The following is a 13,771-nucleotide window of genomic DNA, read 5'->3' as shown; positions in this document are numbered from 1 at the left end:
ATGCCTCATAAATATTCATGATGATTTAAAAAGGTGGCTCTGAAATGGTCTTAAAAGAATCATTCTGGGCACAAGCATGCCCAAGCACTTGTTGACAAAGCCAAATGTATGATACTACTAGATTTTCCATCCAGTCACAGGGGGGGCAAGTAAGTGTTGTAAATGATCCCTCATCTAGAGCTGTATTAGAAGCATGCACAGAGATTGTCTCTCTCAGCTCTGCTTCTTCTTGCTTTGTTTGCTGAATGTGACACCCAGGTATACCCACAGGCAGATGATCTAGTACCTACATTACTGCCTTCTGGAATTCTTGTAGTGATAGAGTACAGAAAAGAATGAGGTTGCTTTAATGGATATCAGTGTATACTGTCTTATCCCGAGTCTAACCAAGATTACTAAGGATGTCTGTAAAATCCCTCTGAGCAAAAATTTAGCATTATGCATTGATAACACAGATCCTGCAAGTGTAGAATTTTGTGGATATTTGCTCATGAATACATCAATGTAGAAATACCACAATGTTCAAACTCCCATAAATATATCTGCAGCTAATAGTAATACTTGTTCAACTCCAGATGATTCCGAACTTGATCCATTTTCTTCTGATTCCTTTTTTGAAAACAAAAGCAGTTCCCACAATTTCTATGGGAGAAAAGACAGGCTTGTAGTATTTCATCTACTTTGTCATGTTCTGATTTTTCACTGTGTGACAAAACCTTTAAGAACAACAGTGTAAACTTGATAGTTTACACATAAGCCATGTTCATTAATGTTAGATAATTAGCTACCATTACAATGTAGGGTTTACATTTCAGATATTTCCCAAAGATCAATAATTTCCCTTTGTTCTTCTAGGAGAAATGATATGTCAAATTATGAATGATTTACAATCAATTCTTTTTAGTTCGTGCTGAAAGGAGTGTCCTGACATTTCTAATTCTTATGCTTTCCTCATTCTTTAGGTTGACAAACCAGAAAGGATAAATTACTCTGCTACTCAGTAATAAGCTATTTGGGCCGAACAACTATGTACATCAAGAACTAAGAAGCAGATGTGGTAACTAAAATTCTAAAAGATGGCAGTTTCTCAATCCATTCACTGCATCAGGAAAATCAGTACTAAGCATGCGACCTTCCTTACAACCTTTCCCCAAACATTTCAATCCTTGTGCGTATACAGCACTGCTTTCTAAATCAAAATATAAACTTGTAATCCAGAAAAATAAATCCTCAAGGCCGAGGACATTACACGTAGATGTTACTGTAAAAACACAGCACTTTCTGCATTACATAGATTTTCCAAGCTTAAAAGAAGCCAGTATGAAGAAGATGGGGACACAAAGGAAGACATTACCTATCAGCAGTTTGCTGCAGCTAAAACACACAGTTCAGGTACTGTCACTTTTTGTGAACATTAAAGGAAAGAGAAACTTGAAAAAGGTATCTGAAAATTAAATTAACAGCAGTTTTGGTGGACACGGAAACTAAAATAAGGAATAGATTCCCATGTTGCTGGGAATTCAAGATGTGATAAGGGAAATGAACACTCCAAGGTAATAAAAACACTTCTTTTGCTCTGTGTTGCTCTGGACTAAAAACAGTTATAAAACAATCAGCCACTAGAGCTACAGTTAAAAACAGACCTTTCTCCCCAATAATTAATATATACAGCTTTGTTGGACCTTCAAAGAATACTATACCAAGGCAAAATATTACATGTCAAAGAGACAACTTAAGATTATTACTCAATTTAAAAAAAGGTTTAAAAAAATATCATTAAATTTTTTTATTACAGGTTAATACTTACTGTCTTTTCCTTATTTTATTTGTCATGTATCAAAGATTAAAGTAGCATGCAGAAAGCCAAATGTCCTATGGCCACCTCACCAGATGACCTCCGCCTTACTCAGTAGAGAGAGTTAACTCAGCAGCAATTACGAATTGTTTGGATGATCAATAGTCTTCACTTGGTAACCAGAAACAGTGCTCAGTGATTGAGGGAAGGCAGGTGAATTTTGTAATAAATTTTACATTAAAAATAAGAAGTCCGTGTACTACAAAATTGTATTTTATTTCACTAAATATGAATAGTTTTTGGAGATGAAAGAAGTCGAAAGTGGCAACTTAAACTCTAAGGAAAGGACGTTGCTTTACAACTTCTACTCCCCTCCTTCCCTGAGAATAAGCAGTTGTAAAACCTCTATGTGTTTGGAAATACAAATACAGAGGGAACACTTCAAATCCTTACCTTATGAAGAGTGGCTTCCACAGATTTCATATGACTAATAATCAATTCTTTGTCTCTATTACAAGAGGAAAAAAAAGAAAACAGTCGTTAATAGAACTGAAGCTCTACTGATGGAGAAATTCATTTTCTGCTACTTTATAACCATCATGTCTTTAAAAATAATTGTTGATAACTCAAACTGTTATGTTTGTATCTCTCTTTTTATACCTCCAGTGCAAACCCTAAAAAACAGTTCAGGGACCACTATTTGGCACGTTTCTGTATGAACGATGCTTCTGTTGTGGATAAGCTTTTAAACTAGCTGTATTTACAGGCATATCAATGAACAACTATCATGTTCTTGGAGAAGAAATCTGCAGTCTTGGATAAAAAGGGCATGTTGAATGGAGTCCAGGATCTAGCAGGAAGAGATTACATTCTCATACTGGAAAACACTGACAAATTCTAAGTTTTTCATCAATTATATGGGCCTAACAACTATGTACTTATATGCATATAAGTCTTCCCATCTTCTCTAAACCTGAACATTCCACTGGTCCTTTTCCAGCAGAAGTCCAGACGAGGATCCTACCCTTACGAAACAGAAGTTTGGAGAACGAAATACTACTCTCATGCCTTTCTGTCGATTTGGGCTTCAGTAATAAAGACAGCTTTGATCAGTTATGCTGCCATAAAAAACCTTGGTCTCATCTGATGCATTGACAGAAATGGAATTAAAGTTGCATAATACCATATGACTAAGGAGAACAGGACAGCGTGACCAAAAAAGCACCGTAGGAAATCAAATGGAATCTATGCCAGAAAAGCTGATACACCCTAATATTCCAGGCCTGTCTTTTACCTTGCCAGCCATGTGAATATTTTGTTTGAGCTCTTACAGTTCCTAAAACAGAAGTAAAAATCATGGTGGTGTTCTGCCTGGAATGACCGCTGCTTCCTCATTTCTTTATTCATACTATCCTAATGGCAAATACAGGAAGGTGGCCAGAAAAGTAGGATTGGCTTTTACATTCCTATTAAAGCTGTCACATAGATTTTTTTCTTTTCAGGATCCTGCCTTTCTTTGGACTAGATTGACAGGGACATGCAGTTCACCTTCTCTGCTGGCCTCATTTACATAGCGACTGCTATTTGTCTGGGTCAAGTCAGTTCTAGAGAGCCAGTTCAACACTATTAAATTCTAAGTTAACTACTGACATAGAAGTCAGTCTGTTCCTTGCATATTCTCAGGTGTTCATCATAAAAAGGAAAGTATCTTTAGACGGAATTTTGGACCCAGGTTAGTAGGTGATCCCCAGGTTCTTATTTCTGTGAACAGAAAGCCCTCTGACTACAGTTGATTTATTATCTTAAATAACATCTTAAAATAAAAGTCTGGTAATATTTGTTTATGGCACCTAAGAAAAAAGTTTAAAAAATTCATCTATTGCACCCCTACATGCCAGGATCCACATTTCATTCAATCTACATTTCATATATTCAACAACTCCTACAGTTGTAAGGGAAATTGGAACTGGACCATAGAACTATTCTTTAGGATTATTATCCAGAAATGTAGTTCAGGCATGAGGAACGTGCTTTACATCATCTTTTACACAATAGCCGGGGTGAAGGTTTGATAGAGAGTTTCTATCTAGCAGAGAAATGACCAAAAGGCTACTAAATTTCTGTCAAGTTCACTGCTATCAATCTCTCTTATTAATACTGCTTCCTACTCTGGAAGAAAGCGGGACAGAACTGCTGGCCACCACTGCAAGAAAATCAAGATAGCCATTCTCAGAATGAGCCAGCCATCTTGCTATCCTTTAAGCTATACAAAAGATTAGGAAAGAACTTGAAAGACACCCATGCATTGCTGTGCTGAACACCTGCCTGCTGATGGGAAGCAGTGAATGAATTCCTTGTTTTGCTTGGCTTGTGTGCGCAGCTTTTGCTTTACCTGTTAAACTGTCTTTATTTCAACCCACGAGTTTTCTCACTTTTACCCTTCCGATTCTCTCCCCCATCCCACCAGGGGGGAGTGAGCGAGCGGCTGTGTGGGGCTTGGTTGCTGGCCGAGGTTAAACCACGACAATTGCTTACAGTCACTCAGGTTATGGAAGAGGTATTAAAATACAATTTTCTGGAAAAAAGTAAAGTCTCTTTCACCTACTTTGCTTACATGTTCCAAAGAAAAAAAAGACATTTGTTATGAAGAGCTGGTAGAACAATAAATGGTATGGGATTTTTCTTTGTCAATATTCAACTGCTATATACAGAAATACAACCAATTTTAAAACCACTTCACATTAAAATAACCTTTTCTGAATATAAGAAGGGCCACAGGGAATGATGTTTACTAGAGTGCGTAAAATAGGTTGGGGCAGGGTGAAAAGGGGCAAGCTTTCCAGAACAAATCCTACTTCAGGTCACATCTGCTTTATTACACTCATACTAAATAACATTTGTCATTTTAATTAGCTTGTTAAACATTTCACTGATAACTATATTAATTACATTATTTCACTTGTGCATAAAACCCTTAAAGCTTCTAAGCTATTGTTCTTCAGAGGTCAAATGTATCCCAGGTATAATGTGAGATTTTAATTTTAAATTGATTTTTTTTTAAATCCTAGCCATGGACCAACAATATTCAAAGTACATACTACAATAAGAGTAATAAATAACAGAGTCTGCAAAGATTTATCTTTTTATCTCACTATATGACTGTAAAAGGTTAGTAATAATCTCATTCAAGTCAATGGAACACCTTCTGACTACCAACCTTTTCAAGACTGGTCCCTGAACACTTCCTTCCATTCTCCAGGTTATGGTATAAAAAGGCATGGGGTTTACGCCTAAATCCAAAACTCTCTGAAATCAGTTGAAAAATCTATCCTGTTCCACACATAATACTAGGTCCAAAATGGGTTTCAGCCCCTTTGGCAGCTAAGACCTGTCACCTAGCTGACGTTTCTGTATTTATTATAAATAAACTGTATCTCTCTGTAAAAAGATGACATGGAAACAGAGAAAACAAGCAATCATTTCTTAAATAAACAGAGCGTTAGGGATCTGCCAAAGAGATGTTGTCAAATCAGTAAGGTAATTGGCAAACAAAAATGCCAATGCTATTTCAGGACCTAGAATTTGGAGCACTATTATGGGATAACTACAGAAAACATACCATCTCGTATCTTGAACTAACAGTTTTCTTTTTAGAAGGCTATCACTGAATTTCAAAGAGAGACAGATGTACTTTTGTTTTCTAGCATCACATTAGCCAGGGCTAAAACCCTGTGCATGAAAGTAAGAATTGATCTTTTGTCTGTTTTAAGTGATCTCCCCAAGGTCCCAGCGCTCACTTCACTGCCATGCAGAGGGCACTCTCTGCATCATGGATGCTCTCTTTCAGTCGACGCTTGTCCTGCTCCAGCTGGGTAAGAAGTCTATTGAGCTGACGCAAAGATTGATCTTTTCTTCTCAGCTCCATCTTTGCCTCTGAGAGTCTCTGCAAGCAGACAGAAAGCAGAGTTACTTGTCAGCCCAAATAATTAACTTCAATTTATGCCATAGGCTATTAAACAAAGTGGAAAACAGACTGACTGTGAAGTAGATTTGGACCATTACATACTAAGGTTTTATGAATTCTCTAGCAAAAACATTACTAACTCAGAACCCCCCAGTTTTTAGTATATTGCCTATGTACAAGTAAATTCTATAAAATAAAGTAATTTGTTGATCAAACAGGTACATATACTATGCTACAGGTACTATATTTACAAATACCAGATCTAAACACAGTGGACATAATCAAGAGTACAGCATTAAAGAGGACAGAATATTCTCAAAACTTAATTTAAAATGAACATTAAAGAATTCACAAAGAAAGAAAGGGAATAAACAAAGTAGTATTTATTTAAATATTCTGCACTATTCAGAAATTTCAGGATTAAAAAAATATGAATCTAATATTCTCTGTTAGTGCGATAAGTACAGTTTTGCTGCAATTCTTGCTAAGAATAAATCACTATTTTATGGTGCTTTCACTATTTTAACATTAGTTTTCCAATATGCAAAATAGTACGTGTATTTTTAATGTTTCTCTCCAGCTTAGAATTAACACAACATGCTTTAAATCAATTCAGATTAATCCAACAAATGACAAATAGCACACAGAACTAATTAATACAGAACCTGGCTAGTTGCTACTCCTTTCTGCTGGGATAAATCAATACATTTATAGACTGGAATATTAATAATGGGATTTCATAGTTTGCTAAATGTTACATTTTACTTACAGCTGTTAATTGCCTTCTTATAACAAAATTATAATAGGTGGCTATAAACATTCTTTTACAAAATGTAAATTCCCTGACAGATTCTAAACCAATGTAGAAGGATAGAAAAGGCTGCACAGTTGCAAGACTGAGCTCTTGCACCTTGTTTGCAAAATTTATGGGTATGTTTTCTGCTTAAGTTCTAAGAATGCTCTGTATAATTTGTACTCAGGAGTACTTGACCTGGACTGTGGAACATGGAGAATATGTGTTATGCTGTGGATATGTATTAAGAACAGTATATACAAAAGGCTGATAAAAATTTGGAGGGCACTGAAAACTCAACTAATCTGAAAAAGCTTCAGACCTAGCCAAGAGTCAAAGACACTGCAAAAAACAATATGCTAGAGAAAATTTCTATGAAATAACAAAGTACAGCATGAAACCGCATAATCTTGCAAAATAAACTGAAATCTGTGGATTGGCGTAAGTTTTCTTCAAACATTTCTCAAGACAAAAAAGCAACCAGTTATTTCAACAGTGTATTTGGAAGGTACAGCACCACTACATGAACTCTCTGTTCAGCAATTTACAAAATCCAGGCTGAGATTAATCACTGCTGTAAGAAAAAAAACAATCAGGAGTTTATTTAAGAAACTCTAAACCCCAGAAATGTTAATATTAGTCTTGCTCAAATTACTGCAGGTTGAGTAACTCTATTCTGCCTCTTATGTCGTTATTTTTGATGAAGAATGCTATTTTTCACCTAAGAAAAGATAAACGCACAGATCTCATTCGTCCACTGCATTATTAGCACAAAGATATCCAAAACCAGAAGTGCTGTTTTCAGAAACTCTACCCCAATGCCACCAGCAGCTATCAAAGTCCTGTCCGAACAGCTGAATTTGTGAGTTGTCAGATTTTCAGAACAGTTATTTCCAAGAAACCAGATGTGGATTAGCAAGGATAAAAGGAGCCATCTTTAATTTAAGAACAAAGAACATTATCTTCTTCCATTTATTATGTTTACTGTTTGTTTGTTTTAGGCTAAGTCAGCATTGAGGAAACAACTCTGAAAACTGAGTCTAGTCCCGCCCTGCCCATATTCCCATCTTCTGACGAACAAAATTTATTGAACAGAGAACATCTCTGGTGCCAATGCTTTGTCCACCCCACTTTCCCATCTGATTGAGAAATCTGTTTTTAAGATGCAGTCACAGGACTGAGCTCTGGCTGATGTAGAATAGATAACTCTGCTAGTATTTTGATGCAAGCAAGTTTTGATGTAGAGGCTGCTGGAACAGAGTCTGGTTCCAAGAGTCTAGTGGTCTAAATAAGTGAAGAAAGACAGGATAATAGGAACATTATGCATATTTATTTCATTTTTATTAGATAGCTATCCTTCTACAAGGGCTGAAGAGTTGTCTGCTCCTGCATAAAGCTTTCATCACTGACACAAATGGTGAAGAGACCCACTAGGTGTCAAAATCTTCTGGGAGCTGCTAACTAATCTTGCTTAACAATTGCAAGCGCAGGCCTATTAATGAGGCAATAACAGGGATGAAAGCAGGAAGCCTAACTCTTTGAGAGGCATGGCCAGCATGCCTCTCAAAGCAATACAGAAATGATAAAAGCAAATATCTCACTGAACAGCTGCTTTATTATATTCAAAACTTTCACCATTATTTACAGAAATCTCCAAAGGGTTCAGACTTTACCTATCAATAATACTGCAATATCTAAGCAAAAGGTAAACTGATTTTAGCTCTCTAAAAGCAGTTTCAGCATTCACTTGAAGGGTCCTTGCTACTGTGGGTTAAAGTGAAGCCTTGGAAATTGCTCAAATACAGTGTGGAGTATTCTAAAGTAATGGCTGCTAAGCCTCTCTTTTTTTCCTTCTTCAGATTGATCTAATTAAAACCCTTGATAAACTTTATGGACTCTAATATTTCCAGCTGAGTGACTGAAACCAAGAGGGTGTGCCTCAAGGCAGCAAGGCAACAATGATAAGCAGCAGGTTAGCCACTAATTTCTCAGCCAGGGTAGATTGTGAAAGTGTGATGTTCTGATATCCAAGAAAGTGTTCAGGAGAGAATAGGATAAATCAAGTTTAATAACTCTGCTCCTAATTGTTCCCTCAATGCTCCACTCTAATTACTTGGAGAACTCTCCTGACTGTCACCTGATATTAAGTTGTTGGAGGCTGAGTGTGGAGCAGTGAGATAATCAATAAACATTTAGTGGGGAGAAGAATGAAGATCCCGTTAAGCAGTGGGAACTTGCAGCACCCAAAGCCCTTCTGCTCATGAGAAAACCTATGGGAGAGCCATAGTGATTGCAAAGCAATAATCCAAAGCACTGTTTTTAGGCCTTGAGGCCTTTAGGCAACAGTACATTTGAGAAAAAAAGGTTAACACGGTCACCCTAATTACAGCCCATTTTCACATTCTTCATATATAAGCGAAGACAAGCCAATTAGGTAGAAAGGAAGATAAGGGAAGTTTTATTTGTATACTAATTAAACCCCTGATGAAATTAAAGGAAAAACATACAGCTCTGTAATTGTGTCTGAGAAAGGTCACTTCAGGTTCAGTTATCAGAAAAGCACAGCCTTGAGATATTTCACTTAATCCACAATATAGCCCTTATTTTGCTCCCCAGGTCTTAGTATTTACAAAAATAAGAAAATTTCAAAACCTGATAATGCATTTATCTTGAACTGTTTTCTGTGGACAATTACAATTGTTAGAAAGTTGAGGCTAAATATGATAAGAAGAATGAAGGCTTTAAAAACCTACTATGTCTGCACATAGTTCTGTGAAGATGCTGAGCTTTCATTTTCAAGCACAAGTGATTCTGAACCAACTTAGAAGCCAAACTCCAATTTGTTGACATTCTGTAAAATGCCAGTTATCTGTTTAGTTCAGATGTTTAGACATTCAGGTGCTAATTCAGACATCACTGCACTCCTTCCTCTACAGTCCAAAAAAATCTCATAGATCAGTTGAGTTTTCATCAGAATCCTTAGAAGGAGTTCCCTTTAGAGATATTTTAGATTTAGGCTTTTTTTCCCCATAAACTGAGCATGAAAAACCATTTGTTGGAGACACAGCAAGTAACTGATAGCACTGAAGAAAAATCTCATTGGATCTCTGTTGGCGGGGTCCTTCCACAAATAATTTTAACAAGATTAGGCTTTGCAGTGAGGAATCTCTTTCTTCAAAACCAGTTACAAAAATAAATCAAAGTTTAACACTGTCATTCTTTACACACAAAAAAGCACTCTATTCAAAAGATAACAGATGGACAATCATTCTAGACGAATGATGACAGTCATACAGCTTAAATTCATGCAAAGCATGTGTGACACTTTTATACTGAGAGCGTATTTTCCAAGATCATCTAAAGATAGATCAAACTGCTTACTAAATTAGATTTAAATTACGCAGACACAACACAGCACTACAAGATACGCAAATATACTGTCATGTGTATTACGAACTAATCTGTGAAATTAAAGATTTTGTCTTCACGATGAAGTTTTATATGTATATTTTCCATTTAGATGCAAAATGTTACTTTTAAAGACCTGAATACATCCTGAAAACTGTCCTACACACGTAACTGATGAAATTCCACAACGAAAAAAAACAATACAAAGTTTAGCCAGCATCCATTCCTCCACCAGTTGAAACACACTTCCCATTACCCCTGTTGGCAAATATAATCTTCAGGATGGTCTCCGAGTGCCCCTCAAAAGACAGTCTACAGATAACCTAGAGAAATCTTGCATCTTTGAAAGGTCAAAATCCAAAAGGTACAAAAAGTTACATTAATATTTAATGTCAACTGTATTTTTAGTGTGCATGACTGCAATGCAAACCAAATTATATTAGCTCAAACTATACAGCTGAATTTCCACAGGATGTTTTCTGAAAAGAATTCTTACTTATCAAGAACAACTCAAAGTGAAACTTCTATCAAAACCGGAGATTAAAAATCTCAGGGAAAAAAGTTCTGTGGCAAAAAAAAAACCCAACCCATAACTGAGACTTCTCATCGATACATGGAAAAAAAAAAAAGAACATCTAAGACATACATTTAGAGCTATGTGAACAAATAAGATGGATTTACACATCTCAACTGGAAACCCAACTGCAATATCAACAAACTGTATCTGGATTCACTGTGGGTTTCATAGTGGCTGCAGTAGTGTCTTAAAACAGTTTGAAATGAACTCCATGTGGCTGTTCTGCTCTTGCAAGGCAGAGCTAACCTGAGGCTGACCACCCATGACATCCCTTCAATAACAAATGCTTTCACATGCCCTTTACACTTCTCTAGGAAAAGAAATATACTCAAAAGGACATTTGAATGAGCTGTATCTGCTTTGCAGAAAAAGCAGTGATTTTTTTAACCTCTTTGTTACTGGACCCTCATCCTGACAGCAGCAATCTTTTCTTTTCGTATTCTGGCATTCTGAGAAAGGACATACCTGATGACTCTTCTCTGAAGTATGTGACGTAGCATGGAAGCAGTGAAACATAGCTTACAGATCACAGGGTATCTAACAAGGTGCAAAATGGTTCTTTATGTCTTTGAAAGTGCCCTGTGTAACGAGGTCACAGAGCATGAGTGGGTCTACTAAGCAAAACAGTAATGCCAACCAGCACAATGATTTTAATAAATAACCAACAAAATACTGGTGAATTAAGGGACAGTTGCAGACATATTTTCACATTTCTGACACAATGTCAAATACAATTGCTTGTGACTGTTTTATATAAGAAACCCTCATAATACTGGAACACAAACTATGCTAACAGCAGAAAGCTTTAGCCAAATCAGTATCATAAAAAAAGTCAAGCAATCATCTAAAGAAAATTATAAGGTAAATGATGGTGCAGGTAGCTTGAAAAGCAGCTGTGATACACAGTTACTCTACAAGATCTAGAATCTAAGTATTACAGAATCTAAATATTAAGAAACATTTCAATAAAAATGTATTTGAGAGTCATTCAATGGATTGGACAGGGAAAATGCATACATTTTCATCTTGCAAGAGATTTGTCTTACGAAAGTCCTTTGAAATTGTAGGCACTCACATTGTGAAAGCAAATGGCATTACCTATGTATGTCTAGACAACCGTCCATTTATTGACTGAAGCATTGTTCTCAGACATCCAAGCAAGTTTAGGTACCACAAGCATTTTACCTGCAGTGGTTCAGGCTGGATTACAGTGCCTTAAAGACTTAAAGCTAGGTTTAATATCGCTGTGCTACAACACAGACTTATTTCTCAAGAGAAAAATCTATTCTGATCAACAAGAAAGGAATGCATTTTTCAATTGCCTTAGCTCAAAATGTTTACCAAAGGATGACTGAAAATGCTTTTTGAAGTCACTGAGCTGTGTATGCTTTAAAGTTATTGTGAATTAAAAGCGCTTATTAATTTAAACACAGTAGCTATTCCTGAATAATTTCACATAATAACACTTCTTCCAGAAGAGACATCCTATGTTCACATGTCACTCAGCTTCAAAGTAAGTGAAACTAAATAAAACTTTGAAAGTTTTTATATGAAGTAATCACAAAATATAAACTGCCCACACATAGGCTAGATGCTCACGGACTGTTAGTATTAGCAAACAAAGGCATTGGTGTTCAAATGTGTTAGCTAGGTACACTGCTGCATTTGAAGAGAAATAGAAGTTGAAAAGCCACCTCAAACGAGGGACACCCTTTTGAATACCAAGATGCACTGGGCCTTCCAGACATACACTAATCCAATCAGAGATAATAATTAAGTCCTACTTTTAAACAATGTTTTGGAAAATGTTAAAGTACATAATAAAATTTATGCACATGATAATCTAGAAATTTTTATCATCTTCTGAGCTAAGTGAATTATGTTAGCATTACTGGAAAGCTGCAGAGAAGGATTATACCACCTTAATGGAACAAAGACAACTTTAGAAAACCCAGGCTTTATCACTGAGAGTTTTAAATGTATTAGAAAAAACCTTGATGTTAAGTGAGAATAAATTTTTGGAATCACATGCATGGTGGCATGAGTACATGATCATTCACTCCTCATTCACCTCTGACATGCCACCTCAGGACTAATGTTTCTTTTCTCTCCCTAGAAAGGTAAATTCCTCTCCCACCACAATATGTAACCCTGTGCAACTGCAGACTAGACAAGATCCAGCCCCGCAGGAGCAGCAGCTTTTCTGTGCATTGGCAACATCATGCCTTTAAATCAGTTATTTAAGTGCCACAGAAAAGAAATAATTTTTTTTTTTTTCCACTGTGACACTTTTTACCCTGAGAGACCCCCAGCCTTATAGTTGTTACAGTTCCAAGATTTCAGAAAGATGGTTTATACCTGGTACTGCAAAAGAGGACTTTTCATAACTCTCTCATGTACCTGTATGTAAGTGAGGCACTTAACTTTACAGGGAAACTCTGATGCTGCTCTGTAACACTGCTCTCTGCTATACACAAGCATCTGCAATGCTCTTGTTTAATTTTGCTATACATTATCTAATTGTGCACATTAGCACACAGTGAACAAGATAAAGATACAAACAGCACTTAGACTTTATCTTAACAATGGTTTACAAGTGCTACTATATCACAGGCACATACACAGAAATATTTAGCTGGGTATCTATGATGACACAACACATTATACCTATTTCTTGCATTTCATTATAGATGAACTGGGCTCAAACCATCTGTCTCTGATCACGTCCTACTAGTCTTAATGATCTTGCATTACCAGCGACATTTCTAAGCCCAGAAACAGACTATTTTAAGTTCTCAAAAAATATTCTTCCATTAGATCTGTGTCACTCAATTTGTTTGGACTATTTCTAAATCATAACACTTATTTAAGATAATTCAGGAAGAAGGAGAAACAACAGCAATAAAATTATTAACAATGACAATTAAATGTTACCTACAAATTATATAACCACAATTTCATTCCCATTGTTTATTTAAAAGGCATACACTTTGAAATCAGTGGGCATCTGGACACAGACTAAAAAGTCATCAGGGACAGGTTAAATCACACAGCTTTCTGCTTCAGAACTAAAATTAAGAAACAATTATTATAGTACACTGGCTATATGTCTTCACTTTAGACACTGGTTCAAAAATGGGAATCCTGAGAGTCTTTAGAATAGTTTCAAGAAATTTTCTAAATAGAACTTAAGGTTCAGTTCTGAGTAAGAAAATATACTGCCCATGACCTCAA

At 36.2% G+C, this 13,771-nt stretch overlaps 1 protein-coding gene across 8 annotated transcripts in view; it reads right to left on the bottom strand.

Annotated features, from left to right (window-relative positions):
• The window catches only part of CCDC171 (coiled-coil domain containing 171), a 158,856-nt gene that overhangs the window by 53,713 nt on the left and 91,372 nt on the right, over window positions 1-13,771 (bottom strand). For all 8 annotated transcript variants that reach the window (XM_076362130.1, XM_076362136.1, XM_076362134.1 and 5 more), the window contains 2 exons: window positions 5,593-5,738; window positions 2,249-2,303 (listed from right to left, as the gene is read on the bottom strand). In XM_076362130.1, coding sequence (XP_076218245.1) covers window positions 2,249-2,303; window positions 5,593-5,738 — 201 coding nt within the window. The remainder of the gene's footprint in view (window positions 1-2,248; window positions 2,304-5,592; window positions 5,739-13,771) is intronic.

The sequence above is a fragment of the Aptenodytes patagonicus genome, chromosome Z (assembly GCF_965638725.1).
Source record: "Aptenodytes patagonicus chromosome Z, bAptPat1.pri.cur, whole genome shotgun sequence".
NCBI classification, from domain to species: Eukaryota; Metazoa; Chordata; class Aves; order Sphenisciformes; family Spheniscidae; genus Aptenodytes; species Aptenodytes patagonicus.
This window is presented reverse-complemented; position numbering and strand designations above follow the sequence as displayed.